We start from the raw sequence: 12,861 nt of genomic DNA, 5'->3' as shown, positions 1-12,861 counted from the left end.
CAATGTAGTACATAATAAATTAGTAAAATAAAAGGCTTATTATTTAACTTATTTTACAAAAAAAGGACAAAAATAGTTGTACACATATTAATAACATTCCGTTATTTCTTATATGTAACATAATCTGGGGGCACGGAAGTGCCCCCGCAAGTCGAGCAAAAAAAAAGCGGCACGGCCGTAACATCCTTTTCTCGAAGCAATTCGGGCTATTTTTGACACCCCTATAATTTCGTTGTTGATAAAACAAGAAGCCTGGATTTTCAGCAACTAATCAGTCATTGTATAAATACGGTATGTTTAAAATTTCAGTCAATTTGAACCAGTAGTTTAAGAATGACAACTTGTTAAAATTTTGAATTTTGTCACTCACTGATTCACTGATTCACTGACTCACTGACTCACCGATCATCAAAAGTCTAAGGTACTTCTAGCAGACTTAGAAGCTTAAAATTTAGAATACAAATAGGGTTTAGTGTCTTAATCATGGGAAAAATCCAATATTTTCTAATTTCGGTCCAGTTTTCTAAATACACCAACTGCAACAATAACTTTGTAATCCCATATAAATGTATAAGATTACAAGGTTACATTTGCAGTTAAAGAATTATAATTACTGTAGAAAATAAAATAAATAGGTGTCAATAGGTACATACTATATGAGGCATAACGGGAGGGGGTATAGGGTGGGTAAGGGTGTTTAGCCCATGAAACTGAACAACATTCCCATAGGAAAATATGTTGAATTATGAAAAAATATAACGTCTTTCCATACAAATTGGACTTATGTTCGCTCTACAAAAAGAAGTGAGATGCCATCAAAAACATTCTGTAAAAACCTCAAGTCTCGCCGTAAAAAGTTGTGAGATCTGTATAATACCAAGTCGATTAATCTATTTAGTCTCTACTTAAAGGACCTTCTGTCTTAAGTTATTACGTATGTTGTTATCATGCCAATTTAAAAAAAATACCTTTAAAACAAATAGATCGACTTGGTCATCGCAAGAAAACACAAATTCGCCATTAACATTTCAGGAGCATTAACTTCTCGTCGTGCTGTGTAGTGTGATACATACTAATAATCAAATCATGCGATGGCCAGGTCGGTCTATTTGTTTTAGAGGTATTTTTTTTAAATTGGCATGATAACAACATACGTAATAACTTAAGACAGAAGGTCCTTTAAGTAGAGACTAAATAGATTAATCGACTTGGTATTATACAGATCTCACAACTTTTTACGGCGAGACTTGAGGTTTTTACAGAATGTTTTTGATGGCATTATATTTACGAGACTTATGTGGAACGAAACGTTTCTCATGTCAATAATCCTAAAAGAACCAAATTATCTTAGGATACTCCAAAAATCTGGGTTTTAAGATTTTTGTTCACTCTCTTATTTTTACAACAGTAAATATAAATTTGTTAAAGTGACATGACAGTGTTGACATAATGCATCTGAGTTGCGTTTCGTATTAAATACAATAAATAGCTTGGATAGCACGCTGTCTCTTTCTCACACGCTATTTCTAGAAAGAGATGAATGAAAGGAATGTTAACGATGCAGCCGATTTCTAATGTAGTAGCGGAAAGTTATTATATGGCGTTTGTCGTCCGATGAACTATTTTTCATTTCTATGTGTCCCAAATAATGTTTATTTATAATGTACGCGAGTTAATTATGCCAGTGCTGAATTCAGCGTGAAGTTGCACGGACCGGACGCGTTCAGATATGTTTAACGTAAACAAACTATGTCTGTTTTCTTGTCTCTGCGTTATTGTTGTTATTGTTCTTTATTTTCAATCGGAGATCGCGCGTTTGGAGGAAAATAATCAAAAATTAGGTAAGGCGGCAGACCGTAATGCGTTGAATGTGTGTTTTATAGTGTCACTCAGTTAGAATTATGTTCGTTTTTCAGAGTTGAGACTTGTACAAAGTCATTCGGATTCTCGTCAATTTTTCCCAAAGAGTGTTGAGAAAAATGACGATGACACGATAGTGATATACAATAGGGTCCCGAAGACGGGATCCACGAGTTTTGTGGGAGTAGCATACGATTTGTGTAAGAGGAATAACTTTAAGGTGTTACATATCAACATAACAGCTAACAGACATATCATGTCACTGAGCAATCAGTACAAGTTTGCTCAGAATGTATCTAAATGGTATGACGTGAAGCCGGCCTTATATCATGGGCATATGGCCTTCTTGAACTTTGATAGGTAAGTTGTATATACTATTTATTGTGGTTACTTAGAAATATTTATAGATGCAGAATGTAAGTAGTTAGGAAATAATAATAGTTATGACTAGATGAATGCTTATCAACTTGCATAGTAGGATATCATACCTATTCTATTTATATTGAATCTCCGGCATCCATACAGACCTTATCTTAAGAAATATTTTCCTTGGAAACACCAACGCATTTAAAAAGTTAGACTACCTTTAGCAATACTCATAGTAACATCTACTTACTCATGATAATCACAGCTTATTGAATGAATAAATAAATATCTCTAAGAAATAAATTTAATTCAACTATTTGTAACTACTTCTAAGACAAAAAGGATTGAATCTAGATAACTTATAGTTGTTCATTCAACACAAGTTTCTATGAAGGTCAGAGGTATTTAACACATAATATCTAAGTTAACAAACAAACAATAAGAGATACAATGAAAGAAAATAATAGTGTGGTCTAAACAAAATCTTAGAAATGTCAATATTATATGTATTTTAGTGTTTTTTAGTTTATTATCTAGGTACCTAGTTAGCCAAGATTCAGTTGGCAAGGCAATAACACTTGTCAAAGTAAATAGTCCATACAAATGGCATTGTTAAAAATAATTAATACTGAATGCTCCTGAGCATGCTATTAATAGATATTTTTATTACAATGCTGTGACCTCATAAAAATAGTTTTACTTACAAATGTTAACACTAGCTTTTCCTTGCGACTTCTTTGCAGTTTGTTACTTAGAACAGAATTTTCATACAAACTTTCATTCACTAATTTATCCCCTTGGGGTAGATCAAAATCCTTCTTAGTGGATGCTTTTGTCATCTACCTGCATGCCAAATTTGAGCCCAATCCAACCAGTGGTTTGGGCTTTGCATTGATAGATCACTGTATCAGTCAGTGATCTTAGAGTTATATTATTTAGATACATACATAAAATTACTCCCTTTTCCCATAGGTGTATGCAAAGACAAATGATAGTAAAGATAAACTAGTATATGTATTCCTTTGCAATAAATAGTTGTACCATAGTGATATTATGTTTTATACATATTCAATTTCATTATTTCAGATTGGGAGCAGGATCAAAACCAATATTTATTAACTTAATAAGAAAACCATTAGACAGACTAGTGTCTTACTACTATTTTCTAAGAAATGGTGACAATTACAGACCGCATTTGGTGCGAAAGAAACATGGAGATAAAATGGTAATTTTAATTATTTATTTAATTAGCTTTTCTAAGAAACTTGAACTCAAGATAACTAAGAATTATCAGTTGTGACCTATATTATAGGCAGTAAATTATAGTCTAACAACTTAGTAGACTGCCTTGGTATGAAAGATTTACCTAGTTTCTAATCAATACTGCTGTTTATTCCTAGAATAAAGATAGATGCAACAGACAGGACTCTGTCGTCAGCTTCATTAGTTTTGTAGTAGTCAGTCACAGATGTTCTGAATTCAGATTCAGCTGCGAAGCTCGCATGCACAGTCTCTTCTTAGTTGTTGGACTATAGTAACCTAAATCAACTTGTTTTTCTAGCATTAGCTTGAACAACGGTATCAGTCTGACTCAGGATGATAGAGATTATTTCATAAAGCACTGTAATGAAATGTTTCCTGTTGAATTAGCTCATTTGTTCATAATTTTTAGAAATTGTTTCAGAGCACTAGTCATACAAAAGCTTACATACAGTTTTATTATATCATTGATTTTAATTTAGTCATACACATAAATAAAATTTAAGTTCTTTAGTCAGCAAATAGAAGCTTCTATCCTTATCTGGGGGCACGGAAGTGCCCCCGCAAGTCGAGCAAAAAAAAAGCGGCACGACCGTAACATCCTTTTCTCGAAGCATACTAGTATTATAAAAACAGTACCTAGTTTGAATGTTTGTTACACAATCTCTTCAAAACTATTGAATGCATTTTGATGAAATTTGGTACAAAAAGAAGATACGTAGAATACCTTTACCCCAGTAAATCTATAAACCTAGTGTTTTCATCAAGCTATTTCCTCCTTGCCATGTAACTTTCGATTTAGCCTAGATATTGTACCATATAATTGTTTTGCAGACATTTGACGAGTGTGTGGAGAGGTCACAGCCAGACTGTGATCCAAACAATATGTGGTTACAAGTGCCCTTCTTCTGTGGACATGCCGCTGAGTGCTGGTAAGATAAATAGTATATATAAATATTAGTTACAAAGTACATATTGTAGTTTGCAAAACTCTGTATAATTTGCGGATTGTAGAAATATTAGAGAGAGCCTAAAATATCTCAATTTTTCTTTGTCTATTTCAGTACTTGCTCTTTACAGATTCCGTTTTTATAACTTCGGTATTTTTAGTTAGTTTCTACTCGATTCATCTTTGTATCAGTTCAGATTATATACGAGTATCAATCATTTTCAGCTAAATAAGCTGGAATTTGCATTGATCGTTATTTCCGGCTGACTTGTGCATCTGGTTTCAAATGTAGGTTAATTTTGCATCTGTATTGTGGCTAAGGATATAATTTTATGGCTGTTTTATGAAAATATTATAATCCTTTGGTTTTCATTTCTTAACTTATGCTTTCTCCCCTGCTCGAGACCAGAAAATTCGCTCATCAACTTATTTGTGACTTTAAGTATGTTATTGTGTGCATACGAATGTAGACTGCAGTTGACTGCAAACCGAATTCGACTGCAAACTGCACACAACTGCAGACCACATACTACTGTTGATTATATTATTATACCACTGTAGACTTCAGCATCCATATTATTTATCTTTTTAAGATATTAATTTGTATGAGACCGACTTTAGCTTCGACTGCTACTGGCTGACTCTCATACATATTGCTATGATGTTCGTCTGATCTGCAGTCATTTGCGATATCTTAGAACCAGATTCTATAATAAATATATTATTGTACATTGTAATTCCTGCCTTGCTAAAATTAAAACAGACTTTACGACTGCAATATAGACAAGTTTTCAGTATTGATTTATTGAACACATCAATATGTTATATTCTAGAAACAAACATTTTCATAAAATACGATGTTTTTGTTTCATTTCATCGTACATCGTACATATACATAAAGCTGGGAAATCCTTAAATCAAACAGATAGTGGATGCAAATAAAATCTTTATAATCTTATCTCTCTTAATATCTCTCACTTAAAAACAAGCGCGATTGTAAGAATGCTCTAGACTGTTTTATTTTTCTTAGTAACTAGGATTTCTTTTTATCTGCATGATACACACGACATTATGAGTCAAATAACAAAATCTGCAATTTCAAAGGTATGTTAAGTCTTTCAAAGACTGCATAAATTCTGAAGCGCGTAGGTTTTCTTATAATGTTTTCTTTTATTATTATAGCATTTTGTTGTAGTTATGTGTGGAACAGAGGGAATGCTTTGAAATTTCTCTCGAACCTCAAGCATCATAAAATGGTATTCGTTTTGTTCGCCAGGTGGCGGTAGTGTCTATTACCCCAAATAACTCCACAAATCTGTCATTATATTACTTAATCAATCAATAAATAAAAATGTACAATTATATTCTAGGAAACCCGGCAACCAATGGGCCTTAGAGCAAGCGAAACACAATCTAGTCAACCACTACCTACTAGTGGGGGTAACAGAACAGATGCTCGACTTTATCACAGTTCTAGAGGCTACCTTACCACGCTTCTTCAAGGGAGCAACAGAATACTATCTAAACAGTAACAAGTCTCATTTGAGACAAACTAGTGCTAAAATAGAACCTAATATTCTAACAATAGAACGAATACAACAATCTACAGTGTGGAAAATGGAGAATGAGTTATACGAGTTCGCGTTAGAACAGTTTAATTTCGTGAAAAGAAAACTCTTAGCTCGGGAAGCGAATAATGTCGCGCAAATATATTTCTACGAAAAGATACGGCCTAAATGAGTGTTTCAGTGCTTTTGTAACAACTGTGGTTATATGTTTCGTTATTTTTTTTTATATTTTCGCTAACAATAGTTATTCAGTTATGTGCTTCGGCTTTCTTCGTTGATCTTCGGTAATTTTCGTTTTTATTTCTTCAAATCACAATCTTACGCTTTTTTTACCGAATTTCAACGATGATTGCCGAAGTGCTTGGAAGTTAAAACACAGGCCTGTTTTATTAAAATTTCTTAAAAATCGATCTATTTTTATAGATTTTGTTTATTAATATGTTTTTTGTTATATTTGTATAGTGAAATTAACATTGATATTATGTTTAAATGAGTTACTAGTGGCTGTTTTATTCCCATCAACTATTAGATATTATACAAATGAACTGCAAGATTTGTAGCTCTTAAGGCTCCTGTAGTGTTACACCGAGAGTATTTTTGGCAACTATTCAACTCATTTTTAAATTAACGTTACATAAGTAAGTAATTTAGAGTGCTGATTACATGCGTACACTTGAATGTGCATGCGTACACGTCCGTATACGCACGTGCAAGTGTGTATACCTTGTTAGTACCTGCATTCGGTTTGATACTTTCTTTCTGAATATTCTCATTGCTTCATACGTCACTTATTTAAATCTTTACAACATGGACATTCATAAATTCTTATAAAATCTTTAATAACAAGATGTTTTTAACTACTTGATAGTAATAAAACAGTCACTATATAATATTATATAATGAATCATTCCACGAATTATAATAATAGATATAATTTAAAGACATTGGTTCTAAACACGTGTGAACAGGGAATGTAAATATATTAGAATTTATATCACTGTGTTATGGGCGTGGCTTTACGAGATATACAAGATTTTTATGTACCTTTTTGCATATTTGTCTTTATATGTTTTGAATGGTTTGAGATGACTAAGCATTGTGTCATCTTCATTCGACAGGCAAATAACAGCAGTGGTTTATTATTGAGTTTTTGTATGATGAGTAATAGTAGGTATTGATACAAAATATATCTATAAATATCTTGCACTTGGATTACAAAAAATGCGTAAGAATCTTGCACTGATTTTCATTAAAGTGCGTTTGAAATTCAAAGATATGCTATACTATGCATGGAAAAAAATTGTTATCATAAATCACTTAACAAAAACAACAATGATCACCGACATTAAGAGCCTTTGCTTTTTTAGTAACGATCTTATTTAAAATAGAAAAAAACTGTTATTTTAGTCGTTGAATTTAAAATATTTGTAAAATCTAAAACTTATGTTTCTATGTATTGCCCAAAAAAGTCACGTTCTTAACATAGTGTTAGCTGCTTAGAAAAAATACGACTAGGTACTTAAACTTAGGCCTTCTAATTAGGTAACGAAATTTAGTATATTAATAGTGTCAGTAGGCCTTTAAACTTAATAGGAAAACGTAGGATTTAGTACCTTATTTTATGAAAGTTAAGGTTTAATATTGATTAACAGTTTGTTTTAACTTGCTCACATGTGTTCAAAAGACATTTTTATTGGTATTATTGGTTGATGATATTATAAAGACTCTTACTGAGGAAGGTGGAAATGTAATTTTTTTCTTACGACCTATTTCAGATTAGACACTAACTAAATGATTCTAATGATTAATTACTCGTTTTCTATCGCGGAATAAACACAATTCCTGGAATTAATTGTGTAATAACTGAACTGTGAACTTTTCATAGACCCAATGGTGTTGAACTGGTGTATATTTTCTCAGATTTTAAATTTTTCATTTTTATCTTCTGAAATGGGTCTTATTTCTTATACAGCTAACATTCACAAGTACATTAATAAACTGTATATTTTCTTAACAAATTAATAAGTTACCTGTTTAAATATTACGTTATCACAATATTATATACTGTAGACAGAAGTGAAAATATACATTCATATGAAAATCTACCTTATTTCTTTGAACTCAACATTCTATTTCGTGTGCTACTTCAATTACTTTATCCACTTATCATTTTCGTACAAACTTAAGCGCGTTATTGCACCTCCAAAATTTATAAAACTACAAAAATAAAAACATGCTTTATTAAGATTTCTTTATGCTATAGATCAGGTACATTTTGTTTTTATATTTTCACTTCTAATCTACACCTACCTATATGAAAAAGTAGGACTAATTTTATCTCAAAGTTTATAAACTCCATCAATAGAGGGCGACACTTGCACCATAACGATATTGAAGTAAAATCAGCACGTTACATGTTTGCCGTTTATAAAGGATTTTGGGTTAAAATTGGTCCTAAATATCAATAATTATATAAAAACTACTTAATAATTAATTGTGATATTTTAAAGTCCATCCAACGACCTGTTGACTCGATTTGATGCTATTATTTTTTGCAATGTTTATATCACGTTAGTTTTATTTGTTATTATTTTGTTTTACTCTTTTATTTAGAAGTATTTTATCTACATTTTGCTCTTAAGATCTACATAACTATAAGACCAAGTTATGGTAACCAAGGCCGATTGAATATGGCTGAATAAAGATATGTCGAAACTTATAACTTTTTATCGCATTTAACATCAGGTTGTCTTGAAATATATGTGTAAGGGCGTTCGTACATAGCGCCACGTAAATCTTACACATGTGACTATTTTCATCTCCATACGACAACTACAGTGTTAGCTCATATAGACTTATGTCTTTACATATGTAGGTAAAAATGCCTACATGAGTGTATCACTTGGGGTCAAAATCGTCGCGTATTGGATATTTACGCTGCTTAGGGTACGATGTGGGGTTAAAATCCAGATAGTTTAAGAGTAAGTTTATAAAAGAGAGAGACAGTAGATAACATACTACTAAATCCAAGAGTTGTATATAACGTCATTTGTATGGACCAATCTTGTAATTATAATGTGCTATAACCAGCTAGGTTACTTAACTCAGTATGATGATATTATCACTTAAATTATCCGTTACTATGGGATAATGTTTACTGAAAGAATGAAATAAGTAATATATGCGATGTTGTATAAAATTTTCCAGAAGATATTTTAACACAAATGCTAGTGGCGCCATCTATCCAGGTGAGTTTTGAACTTTTGTATTTTTAGTTAAATATTAGTGTAGAACGCTTTAGTATGGTTACGCATATTATTATTGGTAAACGTATATAATTTTCTAAACTAAAAACGAAAAAGCAATAAATAATCATATCTTAATTCATATAATAATATGGCAAAACTTAAAACACAAAAAATATGAACATAAAATTTTGCTTTAAAACTTAAACAGTTGCTAGTTATTTCCGCAGCGTGGCGCCACTTGTTCAACCTTACAGCTTTATAACACTGTAGTTTCATAGATATTATAGTATATGATAAATATTCTATGGTACTAATTGTTATATTATTTCTAATACATACTCTATTAAAACTAGCATTCAATTACATTCAAACAATTAAACAAGTGATTTCGAAAAAGTCATATGTACAGCTTTTGTCTCGTGAGATACGACCTTTTGGAAATTTAATATAATATGTGTTCTAGTATTTTTAGTATACGACGTTTAATACTGAAATACATACTTTTGTTCAATTATTATTACAATTAAGTATTTACATATCGTCGGATATATCTTATGATTGGTTGTGCATTTATAATTTAATGTTCCTTACACATTTGTTTCATGTTTTTGTTAGTAATATTGTGTTCATTTTATATATCGGCTCTTAACTTACGGAATGGATTTTATTTTGTTGATACTTGTTTTTATGCTTATAGCAACTCCACCTAGTGACGGATTTTGTAACTATTATAATGACGTCATCACATTTAGTATATTAATTATACTTTGAATACAATATTTTTAATTAAAATATTATTTTGAACTTAATTAATTACTACTAAACTACTAGGTACTCAATTTTGAAGTTAACATCTAGGTACTTACAATTTTGAATTCAAGCTAATGTACGTACACACTGTAGAGCATTTTTTTAACCTATTACTGTCCCACTGCTAGGCAGGGGTCTCTTTCCAAACAAGGGAGAGGTAAGGCCTTGATACCACCACGCTGGCCGAGTTATTATACGTTGATAACATTTTATCATGCATAGAAGTGTCATTAAACATTGCTTAAAAATAATTTTCAAAATAAAATCCATTCAATTTCGTATAACTCAATTATACTTATTATATTTGTTAACAAAATATCAATAAATAAAAGCATTTTACTTAAAGACGTAGTCAATTTAGACAATATTATAATGAAATTGTATACTCACATTATAATAAATAATTATTATATAATATAATAATAATTGTATATAACGCATTTAATTAGTTATAAAGTGAACACGTTCTTCCATTCGACTTATATTAGTTAGATAAAACGATGTACATAATCCTTTATGTAATATAATGTATACTTAAAGACACAATTTATATATTATGAAACAGAACCACTGTAAAAATAAAATATATTAAACAGCTTATTCGCTCGCATGTAATTAGGGTAGGACAATAAAAGATGGTTGATTTTTGTAAAAAATCTTTTATGTTTGACTCCAGTATTTAATCAAAATTTCTATTTAGCAATTTGGAAGCGAAGTAAACAGTCTTTGACTTTTTATTACGAATTTCATTGGAATTAAATTGTTCACAATACCTCTACACGGCGGGCAGAGCAAAAGTCTAATGTAGCGAGATATTTGTAACAAAAAAATTACATTGAAATGAGTTACGTTCTCTAGAAACCTCAATTTATTATTACGAAAGATGCTATGTGACTATTACTGACTATCCATCTATGAATTGGTTACGCCAAACATCACTTATTCTTTGATCGTGTGTCTACCGGACCTGTTCATCCGTGTGTAGGATTTTTAAAAAACATAAAGTTTGATGATAAGGCAAGTTTATTCAATTAGATAGAAAAGTACATAATATTTTTACAGTGTTTCTGCGAAAAACTACCAGTTAGATAATGTTAATACTGATTATATCTGGCTCGGCAATACGAAAATGTATATAAAAGTTATTATATGTATATTAAGTAGAATATATTATAATAGAATTTTGTTTATATAGCAAAATATATTATTATAATAATGGGGCACATATACGTAAATGGAACTTGGATTTTGAAAAGTGCAATTTTTTGATGAAGGATACACCGCTTGCATTATTGCATTATTTCTTAAAAAGGTTAAGGGTTTGTTTCCACTGAAATGCAACTCGTTAGGGCGGAGTGGAGTAGATTGCCAATCGACTAGTCACAATGATCGAAATCTACAGTGACCGAAAGTGTAAAGTATTTTTTTGGTTTTTAAAAAGACGACACCCGCTGTATGAAATGCTCTTGTCGCGGGGACTTTTACAAATATACAAACAACGGACACAAAGAACAACCAGACCCGAAACAACTATTTGTGGATCGCACAAATAATTGTTTCGTGAAGGAATTGAACCCGACCTCCCGACACAATGACAGTGGATAGTGGCGTGGTGACCACATAAACCACTGCGCCACGCAGGTCGTCATTGGTCGATTGGCGGTCCGCTTCTATACGCTCTGCTAAGCTCCGTTTATTCTGAAATGAAATGCACCTACAAGCCTGTCTGTAATTTTAATCCAATGATAACAGACTGACTGATTGGTTAATAATACGTTAGAAATCAATCGTGCCAGTTGCAGTCTCCAGTTGCTCATTGAAGTATACCGCTCATCACAAAATTGTAACTAAAGGTGCTTTCATATTATGCTTATAGTACTATGTTCATTTTTCTGCATCGCAATACTGCTTCGATGCTACGATGTGAGTAAAATAATCACACCTAGCTTTGTATGTTACGCAAATTATAAAAAAATATTATTATAGATCGCATTGTTAGCGTAATATGAACGCACCTTTATAAAAGCAAGCCTAAATAAAAGGATTTATATTTATTCGTAGACAGAAATAGTTTATTATTGCTAGAAATGATAAAACCGCAAACGATGCACACAAGAATGTATAAATATTTTTTGTTATTATTGTTGCCTGCTGTACTTTATTCTTAAATAATAATTATAATTTATGGATAAAATATATATTATACATAATCTATGCAAATGATAGCAAAACTGTGACGCAAACTATACAAGTAATATAACTATTCACTACATTCTACTTGAACGTACAAAATTTGTACTTAATTTATAATGAAATCACACAATTATAGACACTACTTAGTTAATATTAAGGTTGATATTTATATAATTTATAGAGAATGTGATTATTGAATCTGTTATTTTACCTTCATAATGTTCCGAATCTCTTGCACTCACTAGTTTATCGTGCAAAAGTGTTAAACGAAATAAAATGAAATTTTTGGTAAAAAATAATTTAGTTATTTTCTTTGACCTTTTTCTCTTAACACCCTTGGCTGATCAGGGTTATGTCCACAGCTATCAGGTGTGTTTCCTTGAGTTTGTAATAAAATGTTGAAGACAAATGAGTGACACACTAAAACAACAAAACTATGTACCGAGAAACTTGAACGACCCTCGGCAAGCCGTCGATGAATCATAAAATAAAAAATTAATAAGGTAATTACAGCCCGTACAAACTTGTACCATATAGAATATTTACCGATCGTAACCAGTAATTGGTCCATACTTTTCGTGATACTTCATAGAAATGAAAAGTTTTG

General features: G+C 31.3%; 1 protein-coding gene across 1 annotated transcript; it reads left to right on the top strand.

The window, feature by feature from the left end:
- Nucleotides 1–1,591: 1,591 nt before the first annotated feature.
- Hs2st (Heparan sulfate 2-O-sulfotransferase) lies at nt 1,592–12,547 on the top strand. The gene is made up of 5 exons (XM_076135782.1): nt 1,592–1,841; nt 1,917–2,220; nt 3,313–3,451; nt 4,321–4,418; nt 5,806–12,547. Exons 1-5 carry the CDS (start codon nt 1,730–1,732, stop codon nt 6,173–6,175), a joined length of 1,023 nt encoding a protein of 340 aa, XP_075991897.1. The 5' UTR covers nt 1,592–1,729; the 3' UTR covers nt 6,176–12,547.
- Nucleotides 12,548–12,861: the final 314 nt, after the last annotated feature.

This window comes from Anticarsia gemmatalis, chromosome 3 (genome assembly GCF_050436995.1).
Source record: "Anticarsia gemmatalis isolate Benzon Research Colony breed Stoneville strain chromosome 3, ilAntGemm2 primary, whole genome shotgun sequence".
Lineage (NCBI taxonomy): Eukaryota > Metazoa > Arthropoda > Insecta > Lepidoptera > Erebidae > Anticarsia > Anticarsia gemmatalis.
The sequence above is the reverse complement of the archived record's forward strand: the minus strand, read 5'-3'. Positions and strand labels throughout refer to the sequence as shown.

Coding starts and splice junctions, on each gene's coding strand:
- Hs2st (XM_076135782.1), top strand. CDS start 1,730: ATGTTTAACGTAAACAAACTATGTCTGTTTTCTTGTCTCTGCGTTATT. Junction 3,452..4,320: donor AGAAACATGGAGATAAAATG/GTAATTTTAATT, acceptor ATTGTTTTGCAG/ACATTTGACGAGTGTGTGGA. Junction 4,419..5,805: donor GGACATGCCGCTGAGTGCTG/GTAAGATAAATA, acceptor ATTATATTCTAG/GAAACCCGGCAACCAATGGG.